At 42.4% G+C, this 16,473-nt stretch overlaps 1 protein-coding gene across 1 annotated transcript in view; it reads right to left on the bottom strand.

Moving 5' to 3' along the window:
• Nucleotides 1–16,473, bottom strand: part of LOC309523127 (vomeronasal type-2 receptor 26-like) — a gene marked incomplete at its 3' end in the record, with an annotated part of 81,742 nt that overhangs the window by 20,621 nt on the left and 44,648 nt on the right. The window contains exons 3-4 of the mRNA XM_082206890.1: nucleotides 11,605–11,722; nucleotides 5,817–6,044 (exon numbers count right to left, since the gene is read on the bottom strand). Of these exons, the coding sequence (XP_082063016.1) occupies nucleotides 5,817–5,936 (120 nt within the window). The 5' untranslated portion in view covers nucleotides 5,937–6,044; nucleotides 11,605–11,722. The remainder of the gene's footprint in view (nucleotides 1–5,816; nucleotides 6,045–11,604; nucleotides 11,723–16,473) is intronic.

The raw sequence follows: 16,473 nt of genomic DNA, 5'->3' as shown, positions 1-16,473 counted from the left end.
AATCACTTGTCTTCGTATAAAGTTTAAACAATCAAACAAAAATCCCACACAATTTCTTCTTGACTCCCCACCCCCCCTTCTCTATGTTTGTTTTTATTACTTCTTTTTATCAGATGTTTTAAAAAACATGTTTTTATTATCAAAGCCCCACTGTCGTATTTCAGTAATCCACTGCTTATATTTCAAATCCTGCCTTTGACTTCATGTATGGATGATAGTTTGACAAATAAGATATCATGGTCTCCATTCTTCCTGAAAAGATTCATCCTCATGTCCTCTTAGTTTCATAGAATCATAGAATCCTAGAGTTGGAAGAGACCACAAGGGCCATCGAGTCCAACCCCCTGCCAAGCAGGAAACACCATCAGAGCACTCCTGACATATTGTTGTCAAGCCTCTGCTTAAAGACCTCCAAAGCAGGAGACTCCACCACACTCCTTGGCAGCAAATTCCACTGTCAAACAGCTCTTACTGTCAGGAAGTTCTTCCTAATGTTTAGGTGGAATCTTCTTTCTTGTAGTTTGGATCCATTGCTCCGTGTCCGCTTCTCTGGAGCAGCAGAAAACAACCTTTCTCCCTCCTCTATGTGACATCCTTTTATATATTTGAACATGGCTATCATATCACCCCTTAACCTCCTCTTCTCCAGGCTAAACATGCCCAGCTCCCTTAGCCGTTCCTCAGAAGGCATCGTTTCCAGGCCTTTGACCATTTTGGTTGCCCTCCTCTGGACACGTTCCAGTTTGTCAGTGTCCTTCTTGAACTGTGGTGCCCAGAACTGGACACAGTACTCCAGGTGAGGTCTGACCAGAGCAGAATACAGTGGCACTATTACTTCCCTTGATCTAGATGCTATACTCCTATTGATGCAGCCCAGAATTGCATTGGCTTTTTTAGCTGCCGCGTCACACTGTTGGCACATGTCAAGTTTGTGCTCTCAAGCCAGGTGTCACCCATCTTGTATTTGTGCCTCTCATTTTTTTTTTCCAAGTGCAATACTTTACATTTCTCCCTCTTAAAATTCATCTTGTTTATTTTTGCCCAGTTCTCTAATCTGTCAAGGTCGTTTTGAAGTGTGATCCTGTCCTCTGGGGTGTTAGCCACCCCTCCCAGTTTGGTGTCATCTGCAAATTTGATCAGGATGCCCTTGAGTCCATCATCCAAGTCGTTGATAAAGATGTTGAATAAGACCGGGCTCAAGACAGAACCCTGTGGCACCCCACTAGTCACTCTTCTCCAGGATGAAGAGGAACCATTGATGAGCACCCTTTGGGTTCGGTCAGTCAGCCAGTTACAAATCCACTGAGTGGTAGCAGAGTCAAGACCACATTTTACCAGCTTCTTTACAAGAATATCATGGGGCACCTTGTCAAATGCCTTGCTGAAATCAAGGTAGGCTACATCCACTGCGTTCCCTTCATCTACCAGGCTTGTAATTCTGTCAAAAAACGAGATCAGGTTAGTCTGACATGACTTGTTTTTCAGAAATCCATGCTGACTATTGGTGATCACAGCATTCCTTTCTAGGTGCTCACAGACTGTTTGCTTAATGATCTGCTCCAGAATCTTCCCTGCTATTGATGTCAGACTGACTGGGCGGTAATTATTTGGGTCCTTCCCCTTTTTGAAAATAGGGACAACAGGTAATTTCACCATTTCAGCATATTCCCCGGTTTTATAAGCCAATCCTCCCTCTCTCCACTTCTGTGCATATAAAGTTCTAGCTGCTGTGGTTGCATACATAAATAACCCACTCAGCTTTCTCGGGACCTTTAATTATTAAATTTATATTTTTTAAAAAATGATATTTATTCAAAATTATTATTATTATAAATTATTAAATTTATATAGGAGCCTTCATTGGATTGCTACAGGTAGAATTGCTATAAGAATAAGTGTTTAGGAAGCTTTCCACTAGTCCGGAGAGATGAAAGTCTAAGTAGGATGCAATCTTAGCTAATATTTTCACTTCCCATCTGATCTTGGTTTTGCTCCATAAATGGGGACCTGAATGGGAGGAACCTGAGTTGGAGGAGGAGGAGGCCTCTCGCTCTTCCTTCCTGACTGAGCATAAGATGCCTCCTCTGAAAAGGTTTGGCAGGCAGGGAATCCAACTATTTGGCATGGTCTCATTTCTTCCCTCCAATGCTGAAATTGTTGCTGGCTCACTCTTCATCTGGTGATCCACTCAACATCAGTGCACAAGGTGTCAGATCCAGGCAATGGAATCTGAAATGTGATTTCCCCAAATTTCAGAATTCGAATAATCTCTCAACCACAAATGAAGACCAATTTAATACGAATTGGTTCCCTTCCCTCTGTTATGAGGGATGACAGGAGAGGTTAGGAGATTATTGAAGGCCAGAAATTCTGCTTTTAGAACTGGGGGGACCGGGTATTGTATGGCATAGAAAGAGCGAACTTGAAGAGGGGTATCAGGAAAGCAAAAGCGGAGTACAGAGGAAAAATTGAGGACCACCTGTGAAATCGTGATCCTAGACAAATGTGGCAGGGAGTCCAACATCTGACTGGTTATAAATCAAGGAATTCATCAGTGGTAGAGAGTACGGCTTCCTTGGTGGGAGAGCTGAATACCTTCTTTGCCCGATTTGAGGTGACACCAACAGTGACTCCAACAGGGATGCCAGAGCTATTGGCGTCACTACCTACAGGAAATGCTGCCAGGGTGGAAGAGGGAGAAGTGAGGCGAATATTAAAGGAGGTAAACACAAGGAAGGCTATGGGCCCAGATGGGGTGGCTGGCAGGGTGCTAAGAGATTGTTCGGACCAACTGGCAGGAATCCTTATGAAGATTTTTAACCAGTCTCTGGCCCAAGCCACTGTTCCACCCTGTCTGAAATCCACTACCATTATACCCCTGCCAAAAACATCAAAGATAGACAGTCTGAATGATTTTCGCCCTGTGGCGCTGACACCCATTATAATGAAATGTTTCAAAAAAACTGGTGAGGAAGCGCATCTTATCTTGTCTGCCAGTGGGACTTGACCCTTACCAGTTTGCGTACAAGGCAAAGAGATCCACAGCTGTGGCAATGGCTTTACATGCTGTCCTGACTCATTTGGAGAAGCAAGGGAACTATGCGAGACTGTTATTTGTAGACTTTAGTTCTGCATTTAATACTATTCTTCCGCATAGATTGGTGCCCAAATTATTAGACCTGGGACTTCCACCATGTTTGTGCAGGTGGATATTAGACTTTCTATCAAACCGTTCCCAAAGGTTCCAGTTACAGATAGGTAGCCGTGTTGGTCTGCCATAGTCAAAATAAAAAAAATTCCTTCCAGTAGCACCTTAAAGACCAACTAAGTTAGTTCTTGGTATGAGCTTTCGTGTGCATGCACACTTCTTCAGATACACTGTATCGCGTGTATCTGAAGAAGTGTGCATGCACACGAAAGCTCATACCAAGAACTAACTTAGTTGGTCTTTAAGGTGCTACTGGAAGGATTTTTTTTATTTCGTTCCCAAAGGGTCAGGTTGGGTTCCCACGTCTCTGCAGATCTCATCACAAATACGGGGACGCCACAGGGGTGCGTGTTGAGCCCGCTTTTATATACGCTCTATACAGCTGACTGTGCCCCCAAATACCCCAGTAATAAGATCATTAAGTTCGCAGATGATACAACGGTGGTTGGTTTAATTACTGCTGGAGAGGGAGAGGCGGCCTATAGGAAGGATGTCGAGCAGTTGGGGGAGTGGTGCAGGAAAAACAACTTACTCCTTAACTTAAAGAAAACAAAAGAGATCATTGTGGACTTTAGGAAACGTAAATTGAATATTCAGCCACTTATTATTGAGGGGAAGTGCGTGGAACAGGTCTCGGTGTTTCGATTTCTGGGAATGGATTTGAGAGACGACCTAACCTGGGGAGAGAACAGCAAAGACCTGGTGAAGAGAGCACAGCAGATGTTATATTTTCTGAGAATCCTCCGGAAAAACAATCTCTCAAAGGACCTGTTGATGGCATTTTACCATTGCACTGTGGAGAGCGTACTAACTTATGGTCTGTGCGTGTGGTTTGGGAGCTGCACAGCCAGGGAAAAAACAACGCTATCCAGGGTCGTAAAGACTGCAGAGAGAATTATTGGGTGCACTCTTCCCACCTTAGATGGGAAGCGGCAGAGATAGCACATGACAGTACGCAGCCCGGAAATGATCTCTTTCAGCTTCTGCCTTCTGGAAGAAGGTATAGGGTTATAAAGGCCAGGACTAGCCGTCCGAGAAACAGTTTCTACGCTAATGCAATTCTGGCTCTAAACGCAGCATAAGGGGTCTCTGTAGTATAGTGTATTTTAAAATGGGGTTTTAGAGTTTTTAGGGTTTTTTGAATGTTTTATGTAGTTTTGTAATAGTTTTATGCAGTTTTTATGTAGTTTTATTTAGTTTTGTGGTAGTTTTATGTAGTTTTATGTAGTTTTTCAATTTCATTGTTCCGCAAGGGACAATGACAATAAAGATATCGTAATCGTAATCGTTAAGAGGCATGCAAGGTTTCTTCTTACCACTGATTTATTTTCCTAGTTATTTCTAATTCACATGCCGTTCCTTTCCGTTAACCTTATATTACAATAGGGTTGTTGTTGTTGTTGTTTTTTTAAAAAAGCTTATCATCCTTAACAATCAGCTGTCAACTTGTCAATTCCTGCACATACATTATTTTACCATTTGCAACATCTACAAGTGAGCTTACTCCACAAATTTAAAAAAAATCCACAATAAATCAGTAATTATCATTTCTTTTTCTTTTTTTCTTTTTTTGCATCTTACTGGGTTTTTTTGTGTTTTTTTTTAAAAAAACATTTTATTAAGGATTTTCTTGTTTTACAGAAGTAAGTGTAATGCCTCGTATTTTTTTTTCCATGTAACATTTTTACAAATCCGTTTCATTTGTTGAGGCATTAGGGGGAGAAGAAAAAAATGAAAAAAGAAAGGGGGTGGAGAGAGGGGAGATGGATGGGGGTGGGGTCGGCTGGCGGTGTTTCTATTATGTTTAATGTATGTAGAGTTTGGTGTCAGCCTTGCTTGTGTTGTTCACTTGTGTTCCTTTGGTGGTGAGAGAGGTTGGGGTTGGCCTGGGGTGTGGTTGTTCATTTGTGGTTGGCTGTGGTGATCTTTGTTTTCGTGTGTGAGTGAGGTGGGTGGGTGTTTTGGATCAGGTTAGCCACATTGATTTGTATGCTGTTGGTGGATTATTGTCATTGCCCTGTTGGGCTGTGTATGTGATAAAGGGGAGCCATACCGGGGTGAAGGCGTCTTCTTCTGTTTGTCCCCGTGTCAGTTTCAGTTTATTAGTTAATTTTTCTAGTAGGGCTGTTTCCCATACTATTTGGTACCATTGGTCCATGCTTACTCCTGACAGGTCTCTCCAGTGTCTGGTTATGGTGTTTCTGGCTGCTGAAAGTAGGCTGGTTATGAGTTCTTTGTGGTGTAAATTTCTAAAATAAATTACTTTCCATCCTTCTGCATGAATGAAAGCCCAATAGTTCATTTTTACTAGGCGTTTCCCCTTTTCTTCTTAATTGCATAGTCCATTCAATCAAAGATTTTAAAAATCTCAGTCTGGCTCGGAAATAGATGGTGTCTTCTCTGAGCACCTCTGGGCTCTCTCCTTTCTTTGAGCACCCCAAATCCCCCTCCTATCTCAGCTGCTGTGGAAAGAAGGAGTGGCGGTTGCAGCTGTTATTGATGGTCAAGACACCATTGGTCAACCTGATATGGTCATTTTTCAGAGGTTGTTTAAGGAAAAACATAATAAGGATCTCCTCGCCTTCTCCCTCTGTTGAATTTCTCCTACCTTGTTGAATTTCTTGGGCCACTCAATGGCTTCTGGGTTAATGGTGAACTTTATGCCAGCAGATGCCCCTCTCCTTATATCCCCAATTTTCACAAGGACATGAGACTTATTGGGAGACATCACCCAGTTCCCAATATCGAAGTCCGCTGGTAGCTCCCAGTTCTCATCCAAGCACAGCCTGCCCCTGGAAGTATTCAGACACCGGATTTCTCATAAGAAAGGGTGAAGCTGGAATGGCAGGGAAAAGCACCAGCATTAAGAAACCGGGAAGCTAAGATGTCCTACTCACTTTGTCCTCTTATGATTTGGGGCCTGCGGGTATCTCATTTAGACTAGAATTCCTATTCAGGCTTTTTTTGTAATATATTAAGGCATTTATATAGAGTGCATATAAAATAACAAGGAGCTTTACAGATTAAGTTTAATACAAAAGACAAGTTAATACATTCTTAAAATCCACAAAAGCCATAGATACTCAAAATGTCCTAAAAGTCAGTGTTCATGAATGTGCTTGCGAACAATCACATTGAAACTAGCAGAGAGAGCACAATTTCCGCAGGAGTCCCCTTTAGCTCTAGTGAAGTTTATCCCACTACACAGGGGTCATTGCAGAGAAGGCCTTCACAGACCCTGCAATCCTCACCTGAGGCCCTTTTTGGAGTAGCACCTCTATGAAAGATCTGGAGGGCGGCAGATAGAGAATTCACCTTTTTTTCAGAACCAAAGCCATCTGTTGGACGAAGTGACTCAATATGGATATCCAGTGAATTATCATTAAGAACAACAACAAAAAGTAGAGATATGACCAAGGACACTTTCGGATCATAACCAATTACTACTTGAATTAAAAGATGAAAAAACACATCATTCAGGTGGAGATGAAACGATGGACTTCTTGCTAACCAAACAATTTTACTTAAAGCTGAAAAAGCTTTGAAAGATTATTTTGAGTTCAACTTAAATCAAGGAATGGATCTGAAGGTTGTCTGGGACTCAAGTAAAGCAGTAATGTGGGCTTTTTCATTCAAGAAAATGCTTTCTAAAAGAAGATGAGAGAACAAAAAAACCCCAGACCTGCTGGAAGAGCTGATTGAAAATGAATCATAGAATCCTAGAGTTGGAAGAGACCACAAGGGCCATCGAGTCCAACCCCCTGCCAAGCAGGAAACACCATCAGAGCACTCCTGACATATGGTTGTCAAGCCTCTGCTTAAAGACCTCCAAAGCAGGAGACTCCACCACACTCCTTGACAGAAAATTCCACTGTCAAACAGCTCTTACTGTCAGGAAGTTCTTCCTAATGTTTAGGTGGAATCTTCTTTCTTGTAGTTTGGATCCATTGCTCCGTGTCCGCTTCTCTGGAGCAGCAGAAAACAGCCTTTCTCCCTCCTCTATGTGACATCCTTTTATATATTTGAACATGGCTATCATATCACCCCTTAACCTCCTCTTCTCCAGGCTAAGCATGCCCAGCTCCCTTAGCCGTTCCTCATAAGGCATCGTTTCCAGGCCTTTGACCATTTTGGTTGCCCTCCTCTGGACACGTTCCAGTTTGTCAGTGTCCTTCTTGAATTGTGGTGCCCAGAACTGGACACAGTACTCCAGGTGTGGTCTGACCAGAGCAGAATACAGTGGCACTATTACTTCCCTTGATCTAGATGCTATACTCCTATTGATGCAGCCCAGAATTGCATTGGCTTTTTTAGCTGCCGCGTCACACTGTTGGCTCATGTCAAGTTTGTGGTCAACCAAGACTCCTACATCCTTTTCACATGTACTGCTCTCAAGCCAGGTGTCCCCCATCTTGTATTTGTGCCTCTCATTTTTTTTGCCCAAGTGCAATACTTTACATTTCTCTCTGTTAAAATTCATCTTGTTTGTTTTGGCCCAGTTCTCTAATCTGTCAAGGTCGTTTTGAAGTGTGATCCTGTCCTCTGGGGTGTTAGCCACCCCTCCCAGTTTGGTGTCATCTGCAAATTTGATCAGGATGCCCTTGAGTCCATCATCCAAGTCGTTGATAAAGATGTTGAATAAGAAAATATTTGATGCTGTTAAATCAAGAAACTGAATGGAAGATTAAAATGTTATGGCAGAATTTTTTTGAATTTGCCAACCAGCCAGGCAAACTGCTGGCATGGCAGCTAAAGAAGAAGCAGACCATGAACTTAATAAAAAACTAAATATAGAAGGAAAAATCACCCAAAAGATATAAGAAAGCAATATGTAAGGTATTATTAAGAACTGTATCAAGTCAGTAAAGAGAACATAAATAATATTGAAGAATATTTAAAGCAGAATAACCTCCCAAAAATTGTAAAAGAGAAACTCAATTCATTAAATGCATCTGGCACCATGATGGAGCTACAACAGGCAATTATTCAAAATGGGAAAAACTCCAGGGCCAGATGAGCTATCAGCAAAGTACTAAAGAAACTACAAGATTATCTGGCACAACCACTAAAAGATGTAATGAACGAAATATTAAATATAGGGAAAGTGCCAGATGCTTGGAAAGATGCTTACATTATAGGGATTCTGAAACAAAATACGTATCTATTATCAGTCAAAAAATTTAGGCCCATCTCTCTATTCAATAATGGCTATAAACTGTTTGCAGACATATTGGCAAACCACATTAATTCCACAGAGGAATTAACACAATTTATTCTGATAGTAAATAATGTAATAACAGAAAAATGCAAAATAATGAAAGGGACAAGACAGGGATGTCCCCTGTCACCATTATTGTTGATTTTAGTTTTAGAGACCCTGGCCAGAAGTATAAGATCAGATGAAGAAATAAAAGGAAAAACAGTAGGTTACAAAGCATATAACCTTAAGGCATTTATACACCGCCCATCTGGTATAACCTTGTGGTAACTGTAGAAGACCCTGTGGCTAGCAGGGTCTTGGAACAGATTCTAAAGTTTGGAGAAGTAGCAGGCTTTAAACTAAATAAAAGTAAAAACAGCTAAGAATATAAATATTTTTAAGGATAACTATAGAAGAGCTAGGAGAGAAATAAAGAAAAACTTAGAAGTGTGTGGAAGAATGAATTTAGCGCAATTGGGAAGAGTATCATTAACTAAAATGAATGTATTGTCAAGAATGCTATTTCAAACAATACCCTTGATCAGCAATCCAGGACACTTCAAAGAATGGCAGAAAGATATTACAAAATTTATCTGGCAGGGGAAGAAGCCAAGAATAAAATATAATTTGTTGATAGATTCTAAAGACAAAAGCAGATTCTCCCTACCAGATTTAAGACTATATTATGAGGCATCCTGTTTATGCTGGCTAAGGGAAGGGATGTTATTTTAAAAAACCCTGATGTTTTAGAAGGTCATGACAATAGATATGGTTGGCATGCATGTTGGTGGTATGAGAAGGTTAAAGTACATAGAGCTTTCTTAAATCATGTTGTAAGAGTCCTGCAGCTGGATCCCACCATGGACTCTCCTTCCTTGGAGGTTTTTAAGCAGAGGTTGGATGGCCATCTCTAATGGATGCTTTAGTTGAGATTCCTGCATTGGACAGAGTTCCCCCAGGAAAAAAAGCCCACGGTATAAATAGTAAAATGATTATTATGGAAAGGGATGTTCCTATTTTCATTGGAGAAATGTTGGGGAGTAGGCTACTATTACTAAGACTAACAATGATATTTTACAGGTCTCTCCACAGTCGAAATCAGCATCTGCGTGGATTGCAGTTTTCAAAAAGGGGAAGGAAATACCTGCCATGGTCGGATCCAGCTCCTTCTTTGGTCTTTGTGAGTAAAGTTCAGGCCAAACTTCCAACTCTCCCAAACACACCCCTTGACTTCTGTCCAACATGATTTTCTCCAGCTCTGCACCTGCTACTTGAGTCATTCAAGACTTCAGAAAGTTATTGTGGTGAAACTTATTCCACTTGGAATAATCAAAATTATAGTCATCTCATCTTCTGAAAGCTCAGGAGATATTTCTGGAGATTACATCAGCCTCAGAAAGTAGCATGACAATATTAATTGTGCTGTGTCTGGGAAAGAAAAAGTGCAGATAATATTTCCTGTGATGCAGACAGACTGAGTCAAGCTGCAGAGCTGGCAAAAGAGGGGTGTGCCTGCCTTGTGCTTCCTAGCTCCGAAGGTTGAGTTGAAAACCACCCAGATTGGGAAAGCCCAGGCAGTCTGGCCTTGCAAGAGTCTTTGGGTTCTTCTGCTATGCCTCCTTGGCAGGTAAGAGGAGGAGGAGGCAGAGCCAGAATGAGATCCCTGCTCCTTCTGTTTCTGCTTTTGCTGCTCATGATGCCCTTTGGAGTCTGCGGGAACCACAAAGGGAAATGCCCCTTGAATCTGGTCAGGGATCAAACGGATGCTCGCAATTACTACTGGCCTGGACACTTTCTCATCAGTGGGATCATCTCGCCAAAACGTTTATATGAAGAAACTCCATACATCTTTTCTCAGACACCCTTCGCTAGGATTGAAAAGTATGTACTTCACAGTTTCATGGTTCTCCAGTCCTTCTAGTGGTTCCTATTTATCAAGGAAATAGCTCCTTTCTCAGGGCTGGGGAGCCAAGGGCTGATGTTGCTGTACTACCCCGCCCTTAACCATTGGGCTTGCTGGTTGGGGGTGATGGGAGCTGGGGGGGGGTCCTAGTAAAAGATTCCACCCAACCATCTCCTATTTCCATGTTCTCTGGGTCTTCCTTAGGAAAACGCTTTCCTACCTTTGATTCTGTGTTGCTTTTAGAAGAATGCAAGAATGTTAGTGAATCTGGTCAGGGTTCAAAAGGATGCACTGAATTTCCCCACCTGCAGGATGCCATGAAACTCAGGCAATTTCCAAGGCTCAAAGGTTTCATTCAATATTATTCCATTTGGACAATTCAGAAACTGTCGTTAAGGAATGTTACAGTTTTACAAATGGAATTTAAGATCCTCTAGATGACTTTTGGTGGCTGAAGAGCAGGAAAGATGTACTTTAATTGGAATGATGAATAAAATAATATGAATCAGGAGACTTCCTTGTTTGTGGAGTCAGGTCTCTAAAATATGAAGAGGAATTATTCCTTTTTTCACATACACAACTGGCCTCATTTCTAAGTAGTGAGATGTTTGAGATTTCTTCACGTGGAATCCATAGGTACCTGTTTCCTATCCCAGAGGGAGGCATGAAACTCTAGCAATTTCCAAGCTGCCAAAATTATTTTATGTTTATTCTATTTGGATCATTTGTGAACAACCTTAGCACAGTTCTCTTGACACAATACCACAGGAGACCTACAGCCCACTATGGGCTACATTAAAGGTTTCCTCCTCCAATCTCAGCACTTTTTCCTTTCTGTCACTGCTTTTTTAAAAATAAAATAAAAATAGAAGCGTTTTAAGAAACTATTGAAAATGGGTGGATTTTTATGGGTGAAAGCAGGAACGATATGCTTCAAATAAAATGGTTATATAAAATAACCAGGGGGTGTCCTCACTGGTGGAGTCAGTGATCCAAACATGGGCAAAATTATAATTTCCCACACACTCAAACCTGAAAGCCATCAGGCCTCATTTGTATCTGAAAGGGGACTGAGGTATTTGGTGCTTCCCCTCCTTCAATAAAATTGTCTCTTATCTACCTATAGTCTAGCCCCTTGGAAGAAGTCAAAGACCAATGCAGGAAAAGCAGCCTTTGCAGCAACTTCCCAGTATATCACACATTTTGAGGGGCACCTTCATTTCCTACTCATAGAACCACAGTAGAAAAGAATCATAGAGTTGTAGAGATGGAAGGAAACCAGAGGAGACCCACCTGAAGCATCCATGACACATGGTCACCTTCGGAGTGAGTCTGTTCCACTGCTGAACAGCTCTGTGTGCTGTTTGCATCAAAGCTCCGGTCATGGAGCAGAGGACTCCAAATATTTGTTCTATGCTAGACAGGAAAAGGTTTGATATTAATGTAAAAGGATAAATAAATACTAATCTTTGTGAATCATATAATATTCCCTCCCTTCCAATCATATGAATATCAATTTCACTCTTTTTAAAGGATTCATTTATTGCAGGGAGGCAACTAGGTTCTCCCGGTACATGTTGTCTTTCCTGTTCACCATCCAAGAGATCAACCAGGATCTCAGGCTCTTACCCAACATCACCCTGGGCTACAACATCTATGAGAACTATTTCGATGCAAGGATGACTTCAGACGCCATGCTAGAGCTGCTTGCAGGCAGTGGATGCAATATTCCCAATTATCACTGTGGAGAACAGAATCCCCTGCTGGCTGTTCTTGAAAGAGGCAGTACTGTCATCTCAAAAGTGATTTCAGACTTGTCAGGCATCTACAAAACCCCACAGGTAAGTAGTGGGAGAGCATGGAAGCACAGAGAATTTCAACTGCATAAAATTCTACTTTCTTTCTGGAGAGGTCAAGTGGGGATATTTTTAAAAATGGGGAAATCCTGAGCTATGGATCCTACATCCCTTTTTCAAAACTGAGCCTTCACCAACTTGTCACCTCCAGATGTTTCAGACTAAAACTCCCATCAGCCTCAGCCAGCAGAGATTTAGATATCAGTCATTTCAGATAGTTAAATATCTGTTATGCTGAAAGTAAAATAAATTGCTGATCTTTTGCTTTCCTTCCTAGATCAGTTATGGCTTCACTGCCCAGGTTCTCGAAGGTACAACCCTGTTCCCTTTTGTCTACCAGATGACTCCCAAAGAGGAAAGTCAGTACCAGGGGATTGTTGAATTACTCCTGTATTTTGGATGGACGTGGATTGGCCTCTGCACTCCAGACAGTGACAGTGGAGAAAGATTTGTGAGCGCTGTGAAACCTCTGATGCTCAGCAAAGGGATCTGCATTGCTTTATCAAAAAGAGTACCAGAAAGTTATTTTGATGAATTTATAACACCTGGGGAACCATTTTTCCTATGGAGACAAGTTGGGGTATTTGTTTCCTATATAACCAATGCACATGTTATCATAATACTCATGGCAATAAACCATGTCTATGAGAAGGAAATAGGCGCGAAAGTCTGGATCACAACAGCTTTGCTAGAAATCAGAATTGGCTTTGACATCCCTCCAAATATATTCCAGCATCTCCATGGTTCTCTGTTCTTTGCAATTGAGACTGGAATAAGGAGCAGCAAAGGTGGCAAAAATAAATTGCAGACCAATTTTGGGGATTATTTCAATCCAGCATTTCAGTGTTCATATTCAAAGCATCTGTTGTCCGTGAAAGGCAGGATAAGATGCAGAGAGGAGGAGAAACTGCAGCCATTGCCCCAAGGGGAGCATGAGATAGTCCTGTCTCATGACAGCTATGGCACTTACATCAATGTTCAGGCTGTGGCTCAGGCCTTGCATGCTTCGCTTTCATCAAGATCCAAGAGGAGGCTGATGGTGGAGGAAGGAGAGCAATGGGGACAGGCAAGGCTACAGCCGTGGCAGGTATTTCCTTCCCCCTTTTGCAAACTACAGTCCACACAGATGCTGATCTTGACTGGGGATAAACCTGTAAAATATCATAGTTACCTGCTACTTCTCCAACTTGAGAATCTGTTCAAGACCCTTGGTTGGCTAGCCATGGGGTCTTCTACAGTTACCACATGGTCATCTGCAAATGCCTTGAGTTTATATGCTTTGTAACCTACTGTTGGGACGCGGGTGGTGCTGTGGGTTAAACGACAGAGCCTAGGACTTGCCGACCAAAGGTCGGCGGTTCGAATCCCTGCGACGGGGTGAGCTCCCGTTGCTCGATCCCTGCCCTTTCCAACCTAGCAGTTCGAAAGGACGTCAAAGTGCAAGTAGATAATTAGGTACCGCTCCGGTGGGAAGGTAAACGGCGTTTCCATGTGCTGTTCTGGTTCGCCAGAAGTGGCTTAGTCATGCTGGCCACATGACCCGGAAGCTGGACGCCGGCTCCCTCGGCCAATAAAGCAAGATGAGCGCCCCAACCCCAGAGTTGGCCGCGACTGGACCTAATGGTCAGGGGTCCCTTTACCTTTAACCTATGTTTTCCCTTTTATTTCTTCATCTGATCTTCTACTTCTGGCCAGGGTCCCTAAAACTAAAATAATAATGGTGACTGAGGATATCCCTGTCTTGTCCCTTTCATTATTTTGAATTTTTCTGTTATTACGTTGTTTACCATCATCATAGTCTGTTAGTCAGAATAAATTGTGTCAATTCCTCTAAGTACAGTGGTACCTCGGGTTACAGACGCTTCAGTTTACAGACTCTGGCAACCCAGAAATAGTACCTGGGGTTAAGAACTTTGCTTCAGGATGAGAACAGAAATCGCGCAGCGGCAGCCTAAGGCCCCATTAGCTAAAGTGGTACCTCAGGTTAAGAACAGTGTCAGGTTAAGAATGGACCTCCAGAACAATTTAAGTTCTTAACCTGAGGTACCACTGTCATGACTCTCTGAATTTCATCATCTCTATAGTCTTCTTCGTAGAAGTCCATGAAAAAATGGTCAAAGGCCTTCTCTGCATCTATAAAAATCAACACTGCTTGCTTATCATTTCTAACCTCCAGATATTCTATTATATCAATTATATTCCTTATATTATCCTTCATCTGGTGGCCTGGCAAAAAACCAGCCTGGTCCTGATGAATTAAATCCATTAATAGCACTTTCATGTCGTTTGCCAATAGATCTGCAAACAGTTCATAGTCATTATTTAATAGAGAAATCAGCCTATCATTTTTGACTGATAATAGATTTGTATCTTTTTTCAGAATCAGCGTAATCTAAGTATCTTAAACATTTTAGTGGTTGTGCCAAATAATCTTGTAATTTCTTATAGTACTTTGCTGATAGCCCCCCTGGCCCTGGTTTTTTCCCCATTTTGGCTTGATTAATTGCCTGTTGTAGCTTCCCAGTTTCTTAATGCTGGTGTTTCCCCCTGCCATTCCAGCTTCACCCTTTCTTGAGAGAAATCCGGTGTCTGAATACTTCCAGGGGCAGACTGTGCTTGGATGAGAACTGGGAGCTGCCAGCGGACTTCAATATTATGAACTGGGCGATCTATCCCAATAAGTCTCGTGCCCTTGTGGAAATTGGGAATATAAGGAGAGGAGCATCTGCTGGCATAAAGTTCACCATTAACCCAGAAGCCATTGAGTGGAACAAGAAATTCAAGAAGGTAGGGGGGATAATTGGGGGAGGGGGGCTAGGAGATCCTGATTGTGCTCTTCCTTGAACAACCACTGCAGAATGAGCATGTCAGGGTGACTGTCCAGGAACAGCTGGAACCAGCACGCCTTCTTTCTACAGCAGCTGAGATCGGAGGGGAATTTGGGATGCTCAAATAAAGGATACTGACCTTTCATACATGCAGAAGGATGAAAAGTAATTTATTTTACAAATGATAATTACTGATTTATTGTATATTTTTTTAAATTTGTGAGTAAGCTCACTTGTATTAAATTTGTCTCAATTTGTGGTTGATGTGGTGAAATTTGGAAAATCAATTAAGGCAATTTGGCAAAAAAAAAAAAACCATAACCCCAACTCTCCTTTCAGTTGGGCATTGAACAGCAAAGCGCTTTCTCTCTCTCTCTCTGACACACACAAAGACGAGAATGAACCGTGTGAGAGATTATTCGAATCCTGAAATTTGGGGGAATCACATGTCAGACCCATTGTCATTTGCTTTGAAGTTCTTTTAAGAAGGGAAACAGGTAAATGGAGAAGAGGAAACAGAGTTCTGTGGCTCAAACCTCAGCTGTACTGAACTCAATTTAAAGCACAAGATATTCTGGTCACCCCAATGGTCAGCTGGGGGTTGAATGGACCCTGATGAGGGGTCAAGGCTGCATTCCAGAGATCATGTTCTGCAGCTAAAGAGAACTGACCGCATTAAGGGAAGATGGGGAGATGGCAGGCAACTGGGGATCTTGGCTGCTGGAAACGGCAACTGGGATCTCTCTGGATTCCCTGCCAGACAGACCCCTCCCCAACCTCTATGTGATTGACGTAGAGCTGTGATGATTTCCTGGATGATTCATTGGGGGCCACAACTGCAAATCTTGGGGTAGATCAGGGTTTCCCAAACTTGGGTCCCCAGCTGTCTTTGGACTACAGCTCCCATCATCCTGAGCTGGCAAGACCAGTTGTCAGGGATCACCACCATGCTATAGAGATCGCGTTGAGTGAATTACATACACACAAATACTCCTAACTGTTCCTCTTTGTTGCACCTTCTTCTCTTTCTGGTAAGGCCGTACCTCGTTCCAGGTGTACAGAAAGATGTCGACCCGGATATGCCAAGGTGGTTCTCGAAGGAAAGCCCATTTGCTGCTACGCTTGCGCTCGGTGTGCGGAAGGGACCTTCTCCGCCCAGGAAGGTGGGTGACTCCAAGGGAGAAGGTATTTCTGGAGAGAGTAAACACAGGGCAGAAACCCAGTCTCAAACACTTTTTGTGAGAATTCTGCAGACATAGGGGAATGGGAATCCTTCCTTGACTTCCTTAGTATTAATCACCTTTATTACATCCAGGAAGTGAGTTGATAGGAATGACCATAAGGAAGAAATATCTGGGGTGCAAACTGGGCAGCTGTGAGAGGAATGCCCGCAAAGATGTCATAGGCGAAGGGGATCGAGATACGGATATGCTCGTACCCCTTCCAATGTGCGCCCCATCCCGAGAGACGAGGGTAGG

The sequence above is a fragment of the Podarcis vaucheri genome (assembly GCF_965113315.1).
Source record: "Podarcis vaucheri genome assembly, chromosome: 18".
Taxonomy (NCBI): domain Eukaryota; kingdom Metazoa; phylum Chordata; class Lepidosauria; order Squamata; family Lacertidae; genus Podarcis; species Podarcis vaucheri.
Note: the sequence above shows the minus strand (reverse complement) of the source record. Positions and strands in the feature narration are given on the sequence as shown.